We start from the raw sequence: 12467 nt of genomic DNA, 5'->3' as shown, positions 1-12467 counted from the left end.
TCTTCGGCTTGCAAGCCTCCCCATTTTTCCTCCAAACATAATGATGGTCATTATGGCCAAACAGTTCTATTTTTGTTTCATCAGACTAGAGGACATTTCTCCTTCCTGAGTGGAAGGGAAAAAAATTGCTATTGGATTAACTGGTTGATATTGAGAAAATATTATGTTGCGTTTTGGTGATTACACCAATGTACTCATTATGTTTCACAGTAAACTTTTCTTTTGCATCAGTAGTTGTGTAGTGAAAGATACAAACAACATTTATGCACAATAAAAATGTTTTATTGAAAATTGGCTACATTACAATAGTTACCAATTTGAAGTCTTGTACTAAGAGTTTAGAAAATTCACCACATGCTTGTGAAAATTGGGTTTGCGATTAAAAAAGCGATTAAAAAAACTGGAATAGTAGAATGACGTCTTTCAACTAACATCGTTTCCAGGGAGACTCACTATACTCACCCTCAAATAAATTAATTTGAGATTCATTCATTCGGAATATTAGACAGTACTAAGAGACCCAGTAGAACAGGGGTGTCAAACATTCGGACGCAGGACAGAAGGGGTCCAATCCAGTCCTTGAGGGATTTGAGAATTTTTTTTCAATAATAATAATAAGAAATATATATATATTTAGGGTTGGAAAAGGAGGGTACCAGAATTTTGGTATCTTTCAAATATTTTATGTCATCTATCACAGGATATTTAGTGGCCTTTTTGGGTACTTCAGATTATCTCTGGCCCTCTGTGTGGCATGTATCTCTGGCCCTCTTATCACATGTAAAATATATGAAATAATAAATAAGATGATTTTAAAATATTAAATAAAATGACAAAGCTGTAAATCTTTATCCTAAATATAAACAATCAACTTAGTCAATACCATTTGTGTTTAATATGAGGGTTTCAGCATGAAATATCCTTTATATTTTTCGTTTACACACTTTATTTTACTATGTCAATATGTATTTGCTGTCAGTGTTTTGCCATCACACTGGTGGCAGTTGTAAAAAAAGTCAATAGTTGGAAGGGTTTCAGAGTTAATTGAAAATATAGCCATTGTGGATTAGATGCTTGCTTATTATCTAGGCTATTTTTCTCCTGAAGCATATGGTCTATCTTCTACTAGAAACTCATGGACAATATGGACCAGATATAATAAATTAATAAAAATGAGTTTGACATCCCTGAAGTAGAGTCTTCCTGTGCCTCACTCTTGGTTGTTATCCTCTTTCCCTATTTCTCTCTTTCCATCTAGGCCATTGGACAGTTTCTTCGACAACCTCCCGGCCCTCAAGTCGCCCATCCTAGTTTCGGGGCCTCGTCTGGCAGGCACCACTGAGGACACCTTCAGCCGCCATTTTGAGAGCATAATGGAGTCACATCGCGCCAAGGGCACATCCTACTGCAGCCTGGACAGCGAGGAGCTGCTGACCTCCAGCACCCAGACGGTCCTGACCTTTGACCTTCCCACACTGACCCCAGAGATCCAGGGCGGTCAGATGATCTGTCAGAGCGCCCGGCACATTGTCAAGTTGAGCTTCGCCCCACTGGCCCACTGCGAAAGGGGAACAAGCCTATCAGATTCCATCGTCACGGTGACAGGCGACTCGGATGCCACGCGCGCCCCCTCCAGCGAAAGGCTGAGCAGTGGCTCGGAGGACACACTCCCGCGAGGGGGAGGGGGCGGGGCACGGATGTTGGGGAGCAGCTGGTACAGCAACCCCACATTCTCCTTCCCTAGGTCAGTGATGTCATACAGCAGCAACCCCTCCCTCTCCTTCCACAGGTCAGTGATGTCATCACTACTGCTCTGATGTAGTACTTTATGAAAGGCCAGACCCGATAGGCTGCTGACATAAAGTACCCACTGGGCACAGACGTCAGATTAACGTCTAGTTTTGAATTACATTTGGTTGAATTGCCAATTAACGTGAATTCAACATGAAATCAACCAAAAATATCACCCTGTCATTGAATTTAGGTTAAAAGTCGGGTGATAAAAGACAAATCCAATCAGTTTGCCACCTTTTTGGTTGAAATGACGTGGAAACAACGTTGATTCAACCAGTTCTTGCCCAGTGGGTATGAGGTTACTCTCATAGATGAAGTAAAGCCAAGGTAGGCTTCTATTCAGAACATACAGTATGGTATAATCTAAGATTAAATAAAAAACAACAAATCACTATATTATACTCTATTGTCCATGTACAGTATTAGAGGACAACGTAATAACTGAGGATCATAATGTGCATATGTTAGGAACTGTATATGTACATTGAAAATGTACTTTTTTAGAGTCTTCCCCTAACAATATCAGTTTCCAAAAGCGCCAGTCCTAGGCTTGTCTGCTGGGACACAGCACCTGCTGCAGTGCGATTCTGGAGCAGAGCTGTTAGTGAAGGTCGCTAGGAGGCTGTCTGCCTCACCGTACCGCTGGTTTCCATGACGGCATGCGGTGCGAGTGTGTGTGTGTTGGTATGTGTGACTATACGTGTGTGTCTGTGTCTTTGCTGTTGTGTGTGATGGCTGGAGCAGGTAACTGAAACTGACTGGGGCAGATGGCTGTGGTACTACAGCTCTCTACTATTGATAATGTTAAAGTGATTCAACTAGCTTTGCTATTACTGTCAATAACAGCAGAGCTGGAACTTTACCAATCAGATTGTGTGGCCAGATCGATCCGTTATATAAGTATTAAGATGATGTACCATCATATATTATGATATATGCAAATATTGTGATTTTAGGTAGAGAATATTCTTATTTCTCGTGGTCAATATACACGTCTGCTTAATGAGCGTTTATCATTTTCGTCAACACCAATAACAGAGAATGATCTGCTAGGGGTTTGACAACCCAGCACCATCTGGTGGGTTCTGTGGTTAGTGTAGAGAGGAACTGCAGTGCTGATGAGGGAGAGAGGAAGATAATTGTGTTTGGCAGCACTGCGGTGGCAGTGGGACACTGTCACCTTGCGGTACAGACCACTAGATGCTGCTAAAGGACCATGTTGTAGGACGTGGATTGATACTGTCTGAACATATGGATAATAATGCCAATGGGTTTTTAGAGCTAAATATGTGGACCACTTGTGGTGTCTACTGTAAGTGATATTTGTTGGAGAAAACAGCATTAAAGTAGCATTCTTCAGTGATCATACTGTTAACACAACAGACATATGTCTGTTGTGATAAAGTAGTCTAGGTGAACTGTGTGTGTGTGTGTGTGTGTGTGTGTGTGTGTGTGTGTGTGTGTGTGTGTGTGTGTGTGGACTCTGAGTGAAGTGTGTGTGTGTGTGTGTACGTCCGTGTGTACGTCCGTGTATGCATGCGTGCTTGCAGACTTGAGTGCGTACTGTAGGCGTGCGTATATAGGCTTCAGTATGCATGTTTACCATTGGCACTGGGCCACCACTGTTAGTCCTGGTCTGTAGGGCCGTAGGGGTGGTGACAGCAAAATGTGGTGACATCAGTCCATTTCCAGTTGTCTGTTCAGCTGCAGCCTGCCACGACACCAGAAGAACAGAACAGAACAGTGGCTGGATTGTGTGGGGCCAGAAAACCCCTGAAAGCCCACTGACAGTGATAATCCACTCTTAAGTCCAAAGTGTTTCCTGGGAACACATCCAATGACCAGTACAAAACCAAACCAAAATAGGATATAGTGGCTTAAAAAGTTCAACTCTGTCGTAGTTGACCAAGTTCCCTCTGGGAAGAACAAAGTTATTCTATTATATTGTATTTGTCTGGTAAATATTGACATTGTCCTGGTATTGTTACCACAGTTACTGTACAGACTGACCCACCTATTACAGTCCTGCAAGAAAGGAATCCATGAAGAGGACAGCAGGGAAAATATTTCAGAGGGCTTATCCACTCCATACTTTGATAACAGTTGGAATTTCAGCCCTCGCCCCCCCCCCCCCTTCCCCTCACAGCTCCCTTTTGAGATGGTTTGAGCCATTAGACAGAGGCCCATTGTGTAGAACTATCCATCTAGACAGACGGAGGGGGGCCAATTGTGTGGCGATGGACCGTTGAAGTGGAGGCTGACGATAGTGGGAATTCTCTTATGGCCTTATGTGATAGCTGTTCAATTAGTGCTCAGATGCTGTAGCGTGCTATGGTGATTATCGCCTGCGAGTTGCTTACAGTAAACAGGCACCTCAATAATGCCTGGTGCTCCCAATAGGCCTCTCTATTCAGGGGTTCAATCCCAGCACTAACACACCTGATGGAAATACTGTATTCAAAGGCTTGATGATACAGTACGTTTACCAGTTGAGTTGAGTACAGGGATGGAACGAAAAAGTTTTCCCCCTTTGGGTCTGGAGTTGAGGAATAAAACCGGATTCCTTTCCCTGGATACCAAGTCGTTGTTGTGGAGAGAGAGAACAAAAATATTTGTTCTACTGTGATTTGTTAATTATATAATCATATTTATAGTCTAGCACACACCTATAGGGTTTATCAATGGGAGTTGTCCTTGGCACTAACCCGCTTTGTTTTCCTTTGTGTGCTTATAGCTCCATTAAGAGTCGAGGTGAACAGCATGTATACCTCATCCAAAGGATGTACCTACTGAACATGAGTAATTGGAGCTTGTGAGAGAGGAGGCAGGAGGGAGGGTGGGAGAGAGTGGGAGAGCGAGAGAGGAAGGGAGAGATTTTGAGTGAAAGGCGGCCAAGTTCCGTGCCATGCTTAGTGCCCAAGGTCGGCAGGGGACGTTGCAAAAGTTTACATAGAGAGGGAGGGAGGGAGGGAGAGAGGGAGGGGAGGGAGAGAGAGAGAGAAAGAGAGAGAGAGAGAGAGAGAGGGCGGAGTGAATAGAACAGAAACAAACAGAGAGAGAAGAGAAGAGAAAGAGGCACTGCTGGACAAAATGTATCTAGCTTGGGAAACTTGCTGAAAGGAGAGAAGGAAAAGAAAGCGAATAGAAAAATAAAGTGTGTGTGTTAGCTAAAGCTAAAGGGAGTGACTTGCTAGCTGAGTCTTAGGCCTTATGGGGTTAGAATCCAGGTGATGTACTGCGCTAGGACTAGCTAGCAGACCAGCTAAGACACTGAGAAAAACAGAGAGGTAGAGGGGAGCGGTAGAGGGGTTAGCGGGGGGGGGGATGCGATCAGGCCAGGGAGCCAGGACGGGGAGAGGGGGGAGAGGGGGGGTCAATAGGGTGACCAGTTTGAGACACTCGTACAGGGAGAGGACAGGTACAACAAGGAAGGCCAGTTCTGTGTTCTGTTGGCATGGCTCACTCGGAGAGGATAGGTACCTTCCTACTCGCCACTCGAGCTCAAGGCGGAGGTAAGAGCTCTACTCCTTCTCCTCTCCTCTCCTCTCCTCTCCTCTTCTCCTCTCAGACTGCTGTAGGTAGTGTGGAAAAAACTGCCTTCTAATCCTCTCACTGCCTCTGTAGGCTCCATATGAGACAAGGAAACAAGGGTGTCTGGTGATCAGTCATTGCTCAGTAACAAAGCCATTCATTCAGCTAATAGAATGGCCTGTTTGCTCTGTGGAGGTGTGTATGACTCAGTGATAATAAGGAAGTCTGAATGTGCTGTGCTGTAGTCCTGGTAGTCTGGGTAAAGTGTGTTTCTGTCATTCTTTAAATACTGTTCCCAAGCTTGTATTCTTGGATGGATATAAACTCAGCAAAAAAAGACACATCCCTTTTTCAGGACCCTGTCTTTCAAAGATAATTCGTAAAAATCCAATTAACTTCACAGATCTTCACTGTAAAGGGTTTAAACACTGTTTCCCATGCTTGTTCAATGAACCATAAACAATTAATGAACATGCACCTGTGGAACGGTCGTTAAGACACTAACAGCTTACAGACGGGAGGCAATTAAGGTCACAGTTATGAAAACACCAAAAGAAAGATGCCCAGGGTCCCTGCTCATCTGCGTGAGCGTGCCTTAGGCAAGGAGGCATGAGGACTGCAGATGTGACCAGGTCAATAAATTGCAATGTCCGTACTGTGAGACGCCTAAGACAGCGCAACAGGGAGACAGGACAGACAGCTGATCGTCCTCGCAATGGCAGACCACGTGTAACAACACCTGCACAGGATCGGTACATCAGAACATCACACCTGCGGGACAGGTACAGGATGGCAACAACAACTGCCCAAGTTACACCAGGAACACACAATCCCTCCATCAGTGCTCAGACTGTCTGCAATAGGCTGAGAGAGGCTGGACTGAGGGCTTGAAGGCCTGTTGTAAAGCAGGTCCTCACCAAACATCACCGGCAACAGCTGGACCAGACAGGACTGGCAAAAAGTGCTCTTCACTGATGAGTCTCTTCACTGGTTTTGTCTCACCAGGGGTGATGGTCGGATTCACGTTTTTTCGTCGAAGGAATGAGTGTTACACCGAGGCCTGTACTCTGGAGCAGGATCGATTTGGAGGTGGAGGGTCCGTCATGGTCTGGGACGGTGTGTCACAGCATCATCGGACTGAGTGTGTTGTCATTGCAGGCAATCTCAACGCTGTGCGTTACAGGGAAGACATCCTCCTCCCTCATGTGGTACCCTTCCTGCAGGCTCATCCTGACATGACCCTCCAACATGACAATGCCACCAGCCATACTGCTCGTTCTGTGCGTGATTTCCCGAAAGATGGGAATGTCAGTGTTCTACCATGGCCAGCGAAGAGCCCAGATCTCAATCCTATTGAGCACGTCTGGGACCTGTTGGATCGGAGGGTGAGAGCTAGGGCCATTCCCCCCAGAAATGTCCAGGAATTTGCAGGTGCCTTGGTGGAAGAGTGGGGTAACATCTCACAGCAAGAACTGGCAAATCTGGTGCAGTCCATGAGGAGGAGATGCACTGCAGTACTTAACGCAGCTGGTGGCCACACCAGATACTGACTGTTACATTTGATTTTGACCCCCCCTTTGTTCAGGGACACATTATTCAATTTCTGTTAGTCACATGTCTGTGGAACTTGTTCAGTTTATGTTTCAGTTGTTGAATCTTGTCATGTTCATGCAAATATTTACACATGTTAAGTTTGCTGAAAATAAACGCAGTAGACAGTGAGAGGACGTCTCTTTTTTTTGCTGAGTTTATTATGATATATTATGGCTGAAGTCTAGACTTGTAGTTCTAGTCCTCTTCTATCATTTGAAACCATGTATTATCAACAGATAGAACTCACAGGTCTTCATTTTCCACTTCCTTTTTCGAAGTGAACATTTCCGTGCTTGTTCCAAGGTGACATAACATGCTCAAAGCTATTACCACAGTATAGTTGAGATATAGTACGGCGTGCCCTCCTGAACCCTCTACTGCTTGAAAGGGGGCTAAATGACTGGGTGATATAGAGAGAGTTGCAGGAAAGGATAGATTTATGGAAGGAGGTTGTATAATGTGTCATTCTGTTTATAGTGCCCTGTTTATGCTTAACATGGTCCACATTTGAGTGTATTAATGTACTGAATTATCATTGTGTCACACCAGAAGAAAGCATTAGCCTACAATAGAAAAGGTTCCAGGACTATTTTTTTCAGTAGACCTGACCAGAGACTTACAGTTTTGCTGCAAGCTTTACAGTGCTGCCGTGAAGAAATTACAACAAAGTGGGTTACATCATCATTTATCCACACCTCCCTTCACTCTTTGTCTTTGTCCTCCCGCTCCTTCCCTTTCTCCCTCTATCCCCCTCCCTCTCCCTCTTAACTCATCTCTCCCTCTCTTCCCCCTCTTACCTTTTCTCTCCCTCCAGGGAGAAGGCTCGTCTGGCGACAGACTCGGAGCTGGATCAGGACCTCAGTGAGCGGCTGGGACTGGGGAGCAGCGACACCCTCACCAACGGTAACCGTGCTGACGGGGAGGCCGCCAAGCGCCTGGCCAAGCGCCTCTTCACCCTGGACGGCTTCAGGAAGTCCGACGTGGCCCGTCACCTCAGCAAGAAGTGAGCACCTGGCACCCAGCCTTCTCGTGTTATCGATCCCTCTCTTTACGATGTGCTGCTATACTTTGTCTATGCTATGTGTAGCGCGTATACTGCCGATGACAACACCTAGTATGGATGTGGCTAACATTTCCAAGATCTCTCTCTCTCTCTCTCTCTCTCTGCTATACTAAACCTGGTCTGGACCTTGTCTGACCCCTTGGTTTCCCTCCGCGGCTGGGCTCTTGGATTAGTCTGTGTCTGTCTGTCTGTCTGTCTGTCTGTCTGTCTGTCTGTCTGTCCGTCTTTCTGTACCTTCGTCCGTCTAGCTGCCGAAAAGGAATTTGGGATGAAAAGAGTTTCCTCCTGTCTGACAGATTCACACTGGGAATCAAAGTTTCAAACTGAGTGTTATTATAAGGGTTAGTCCAAAGATGTCACGTTGGGGGGGGGCATCTTAAACTCTTACAATGATCATACCCAATGAAAAGCTGTCTGTCTGTCCGTCCATCTTTATGCACATACGTCTTTCTGCACATCCATCCGTCCGTCCGTCCATCTGTCTGATGAAAAGGAATTTGGGATGAAAAGAGATTCCTCCTATCTGATAGATGCACTCTGGGAAATCACTGTTTTTGGCCCTAAGTCTTCGTCTCAAGGACACAAACCAACTGTGCTGTGTGACTGGCAGTACCTGACAGGCTGAATGGCCTTGTGTGTTTGAGCTGGGAAAGCCAGCATCTGATTAACATGTTGTTCCCTCTCCCTCTCCCTCTTTCTCTCTCTCTCTCTCTTTCTCTCTCTTTTCCTGTCTCTCTGTATTTATTTCTCTATGTTTCTCTCTCTCTCCCAAGCAATGACTTCAGTCATAAGGTTGCAGAGGAGTATCTACACTTCTTTAACTTCACAGGTCTTAATGTGGACCAGGCTCTGAGGTGAGATGTTCAAACTGACTGACTTGTTCAAGTAGCCAGCCACTGGTTAGTAGATGGTAATACTGCTCTCTGGTGGCAGGCTGAGGGAAAGTAGCCTAATATGCCAGACTAGTGTTTCTAGCCCAGAAAAAACGCTCCTGATTCAATTAATCAAGGGCTTGGTGATTAATGAAGTCGTTGAATGAGGTGGACAGGTGCGTAATAAGGTGCGTTACCGCTGGGCTGGAACCAACATTTGCCAGCCTTTAGGATACTAGAGAAACTGGATACTGGATTGGGCTTGAGAAGCACTGTGCTTCTGCTCAATGTGTGTGTCTGTGTGTTCCAGAGCCTTACTCAAACAGTTTTCCCTGATGGGAGAGACTCAGGAGAGGGAGCGGGTGCTGTCTCACTTCTCCAGGAGATACCTGCACTGTAACCCAAAACTCATACCCTCTGAGGGTAAGAGGACGCCACTGTCTCATTTCTACTATAGAAATATCACACCTCAGTCGTCATGGTAATAGATTGATATGTTTCCTCCTTATCCAGATGGTGTTCATACCTTGACCTGTGCCCTGATGCTGCTAAACACAGACCTGCATGGCCATGTAAGTCGTGTGTGTGTGTGTGTGTGTGTGTGTGTGTGTGTGTGTGTGTGTGTGTGTGTGTGTGTGTGTGTGTGTGTGTGTGTGTGTGTGTGTGTGTGTGTTAGGGATACTAATGTCATTAAGTTCAGGGTATAGTTCAGTGTAGAGACATTTTTCAGAGATCCATTCTCCCCCAGGCTCCACTGACTCAGTATAGTGGTACCTTTGGGAAATAAGCCCCCGACTTATCGAAAGCTGATCTGGGACCAGCCTCCTGATTACAATGTGCTCTACACTATCATAAAATCCAGTCCATATCAAACTGTAGACTGATTCCAGTATAACTCTAAATCTAGGCCATCTATTGCTGCATGGTGTGATGTGCAGCCTCTACAGATGACTACAGGTAGTTTAGTCGAAACCATTTATATTATATGGAAATATTCAGGTCTGGTTGAAGGGGCTAGAGCTGGCTTGATGAGACACCCACTCTCTCAGGGGAAGGGGGGGATTGAGAGATGCCTGGCTGATATAGTTCTGTGCTTCATCACCATCATCATCATTCATCATCGTCACCAATGTCATTATCTTCTTCTTCTTCAAAATCATCATCATAGTCCCCCGCATCTTCTTCGTCTTTATCTTCACTCACTATCTCTTTTCAGCAATATTCCCAGCATGCAATAGTAGCAGATGGGGCTCTGTGAAAACTCACTCCTCAGCCTGAAGTGTCTCCCCTTGCGCTGCCGAAAAACGAGCTTTTCCGCGGTGTGACTGAGTAAGACGCTTCAGGAGGGCGGCCACGTTTGTTTGCGAGGCAGAGGTCATGCGTTCGAGCCTCAGTGTGAGCCCAATCAGGAGAAAGCGGTACTCGCTAAGCAAGCAGCGTGACGTCCTTTAAACAATCTCCTTCTGAACACTCTCAGCTCATCAGCCAGATTAAATCAATTGGATGAGGTCCCTGAAAGTCATTTCTCCCCATAACATCCTTCAGAGATGAATTCTAATATAACAGTTTGTCAAAGAGCTGCAGAAGGACAGATGAATTAGACAATCTGTGCCTCGAATATTTTAGATGACTGATGTTGGTGATGCTTTTTAAAGATTATATTCATTTATAGCATAGTAGTCTCGGAAATCTCAGAGATAGGGCAATAGCACTAGGTCTAACAAATCACAAGTTTGGCTAGGCGGGGCTTAAAAATAATCCCCTCGGAAACATGACAGAGGCGGACACACAATATAGACGCGGATAGCTAGGCAAATTTTTGCCCCTGCCAGTCAGTGGTTTTAAGCTGGTAAAGCTAACATCATGGCGCATGCAAACTACTCACTTGCGAAACACACTCATTGAAAATATCTAGCTAGCTAGCGGAGATGTTTACGGCAGGGCTCTGGATGGATTTTCCGGCCTCCAACTCCGCCCTTTCTTCTCTGCCAAACTGACGTTGGTTTGAGGACAGACATGTATGCTGGGACATTGGTACGTTGTGGGAGAAAACCCATCTGTCTAGAGCAGGGATGGGTACCTGACGATTTTCTACTATGAGTTACAATAGTACAATACACCAGGTACAATTTCTAAATGTGGTTGTACATCAGAGGTTTTTCTCTTGTTATGTCAGTCACTGACAGTCACTGACAGTCACTCAATTAGCCCATGGCAGCTAAAATTATTTCATTGGTAAGTTAGTCTAGCCAGCTATCTAAACGTAGTTTAAAATGGCAAGAAATTAGCTGTAAAATGTAACTTAGGGCCCCTAAAAGGCTAGGTCTCTGACTGCATGTGTGGGTATGGATGTGGGTATGCAGACCAGCGAGTCACTGAGGCCCCTTATTATGAGTTCAAAAGTTGCCCATCCCTGGTCTAGAGAGACTAATAGCATAGAGTAAATACTGTGTGTCATGTTTTTCAGAACATTGGCAAAAGGATGTCCTGCACACAGTTCATTGACAACCTGGAGGGTCTGAATGAGGGTCACGACTTTCCCAAAGACTTGCTGAAGGTGAGTCACTGTACTGTACATTGCTATAAAAACACACATACACACACTAATTGTTGTGTTGTCTAGCAGACCAGGAGAAGACTTACTGTACCTTCCCTATAGTGAATCTCTGCTCGAGATCGGACAATATTAGATTATGCTATTAGCTTCTCCCTGTTGTGGGCAGCATAATGGGGTTAGGCCCATCTGGGGCCCATTCATTGGGAGCCCACAGGCACACCAGCGGATGCCAGATGAGCTAAATCAGTGGGGTTGCCTGCCGTTGACGTGGCTAATGATGATGCGTTTGATTCGTTTTGTCTGCAAAGCGTTCCCTCAACGCGTAAGTCAACAAGTTGTAATGGTGTATCTATAATACATGTGAGAGAAAGATGGAGAGGGGGGAAGAGGGAACCAGGCAATATTTTTCACCCAGAAATGAAGGAATATGAATTCTAAAAATGACAGGCTTTGCTGTTATTAAGTCAGGATAGCATCAGCTCCCCTGCCATGGTACAGCTTTAAGGTGAGAGAGAGAGAGAGAGAGAGAGAGAGAGAGAGAGAGAGAGAGAGAGAGAGAGAGAGAGAGAGAGAGAGAGAGAGAGAGAGAGAGAGAGAGAGAGAGAGAGAGAGAGAGAGAGAGAGAGAGAGAGAGAGAGAGAGAGAGAGAGAGAGAGAGAGAGAGAGAGAGATGTTTTATTAATGCACTGTATATATCAATGAAGTGTGTTTTAAATCATGCTCTCCTCCCACTCCATCTCTTTCCCTCTCCTCCATCTCCCTCTCTCTCCCTCTTTCTCTAACTCTCCAAATGTTTTCCCTGCCCACTTTCTATCTCTCGTTTTCTCTCTTTCTCTCCCACTCCTTGTTCTCCTCGCTGCCCCAATCCCCTCCTAGCTTATCCTAACATCATTTCATTCTGACTAAATGACTGTCATGTTGTTCCCGATAATCTGCTTCATATCCGTAATTTCCTTCCCTCCTTTTCCTGCTTTCCCATTTCCCTTCTATCTCTGGTGTGTATTCCCTGATCACCCATTATCATAATAATGTTACATTACACACACACACAAGTGGG

At 45.3% G+C, this 12467-nt stretch overlaps 1 protein-coding gene across 2 annotated transcripts in view; it reads left to right on the top strand.

Annotated features, from left to right (window-relative positions):
• LOC115158936 (uncharacterized) overlaps nt 1–12467 on the top strand; it is a 58350-nt gene that overhangs the window by 13646 nt on the left and 32237 nt on the right. For both annotated transcript variants that reach the window (XM_029708379.1, XM_029708383.1), the window contains exons 5-10: nt 1259–1789; nt 7733–7921; nt 8755–8835; nt 9164–9276; nt 9367–9425; nt 11321–11410. In XM_029708379.1, the coding sequence (XP_029564239.1) occupies nt 1259–1789; nt 7733–7921; nt 8755–8835; nt 9164–9276; nt 9367–9425; nt 11321–11410 (1063 nt within the window). The remainder of the gene's footprint in view (nt 1–1258; nt 1790–7732; nt 7922–8754; nt 8836–9163; nt 9277–9366; nt 9426–11320; nt 11411–12467) is intronic.

The sequence above is a fragment of the Salmo trutta genome, chromosome 2, assembly GCF_901001165.1.
Source record: "Salmo trutta chromosome 2, fSalTru1.1, whole genome shotgun sequence".
Taxonomy (NCBI): domain Eukaryota; kingdom Metazoa; phylum Chordata; class Actinopteri; order Salmoniformes; family Salmonidae; genus Salmo; species Salmo trutta.
The sequence above is the reverse complement of the archived record's forward strand: the minus strand, read 5'-3'. Positions and strand labels throughout refer to the sequence as shown.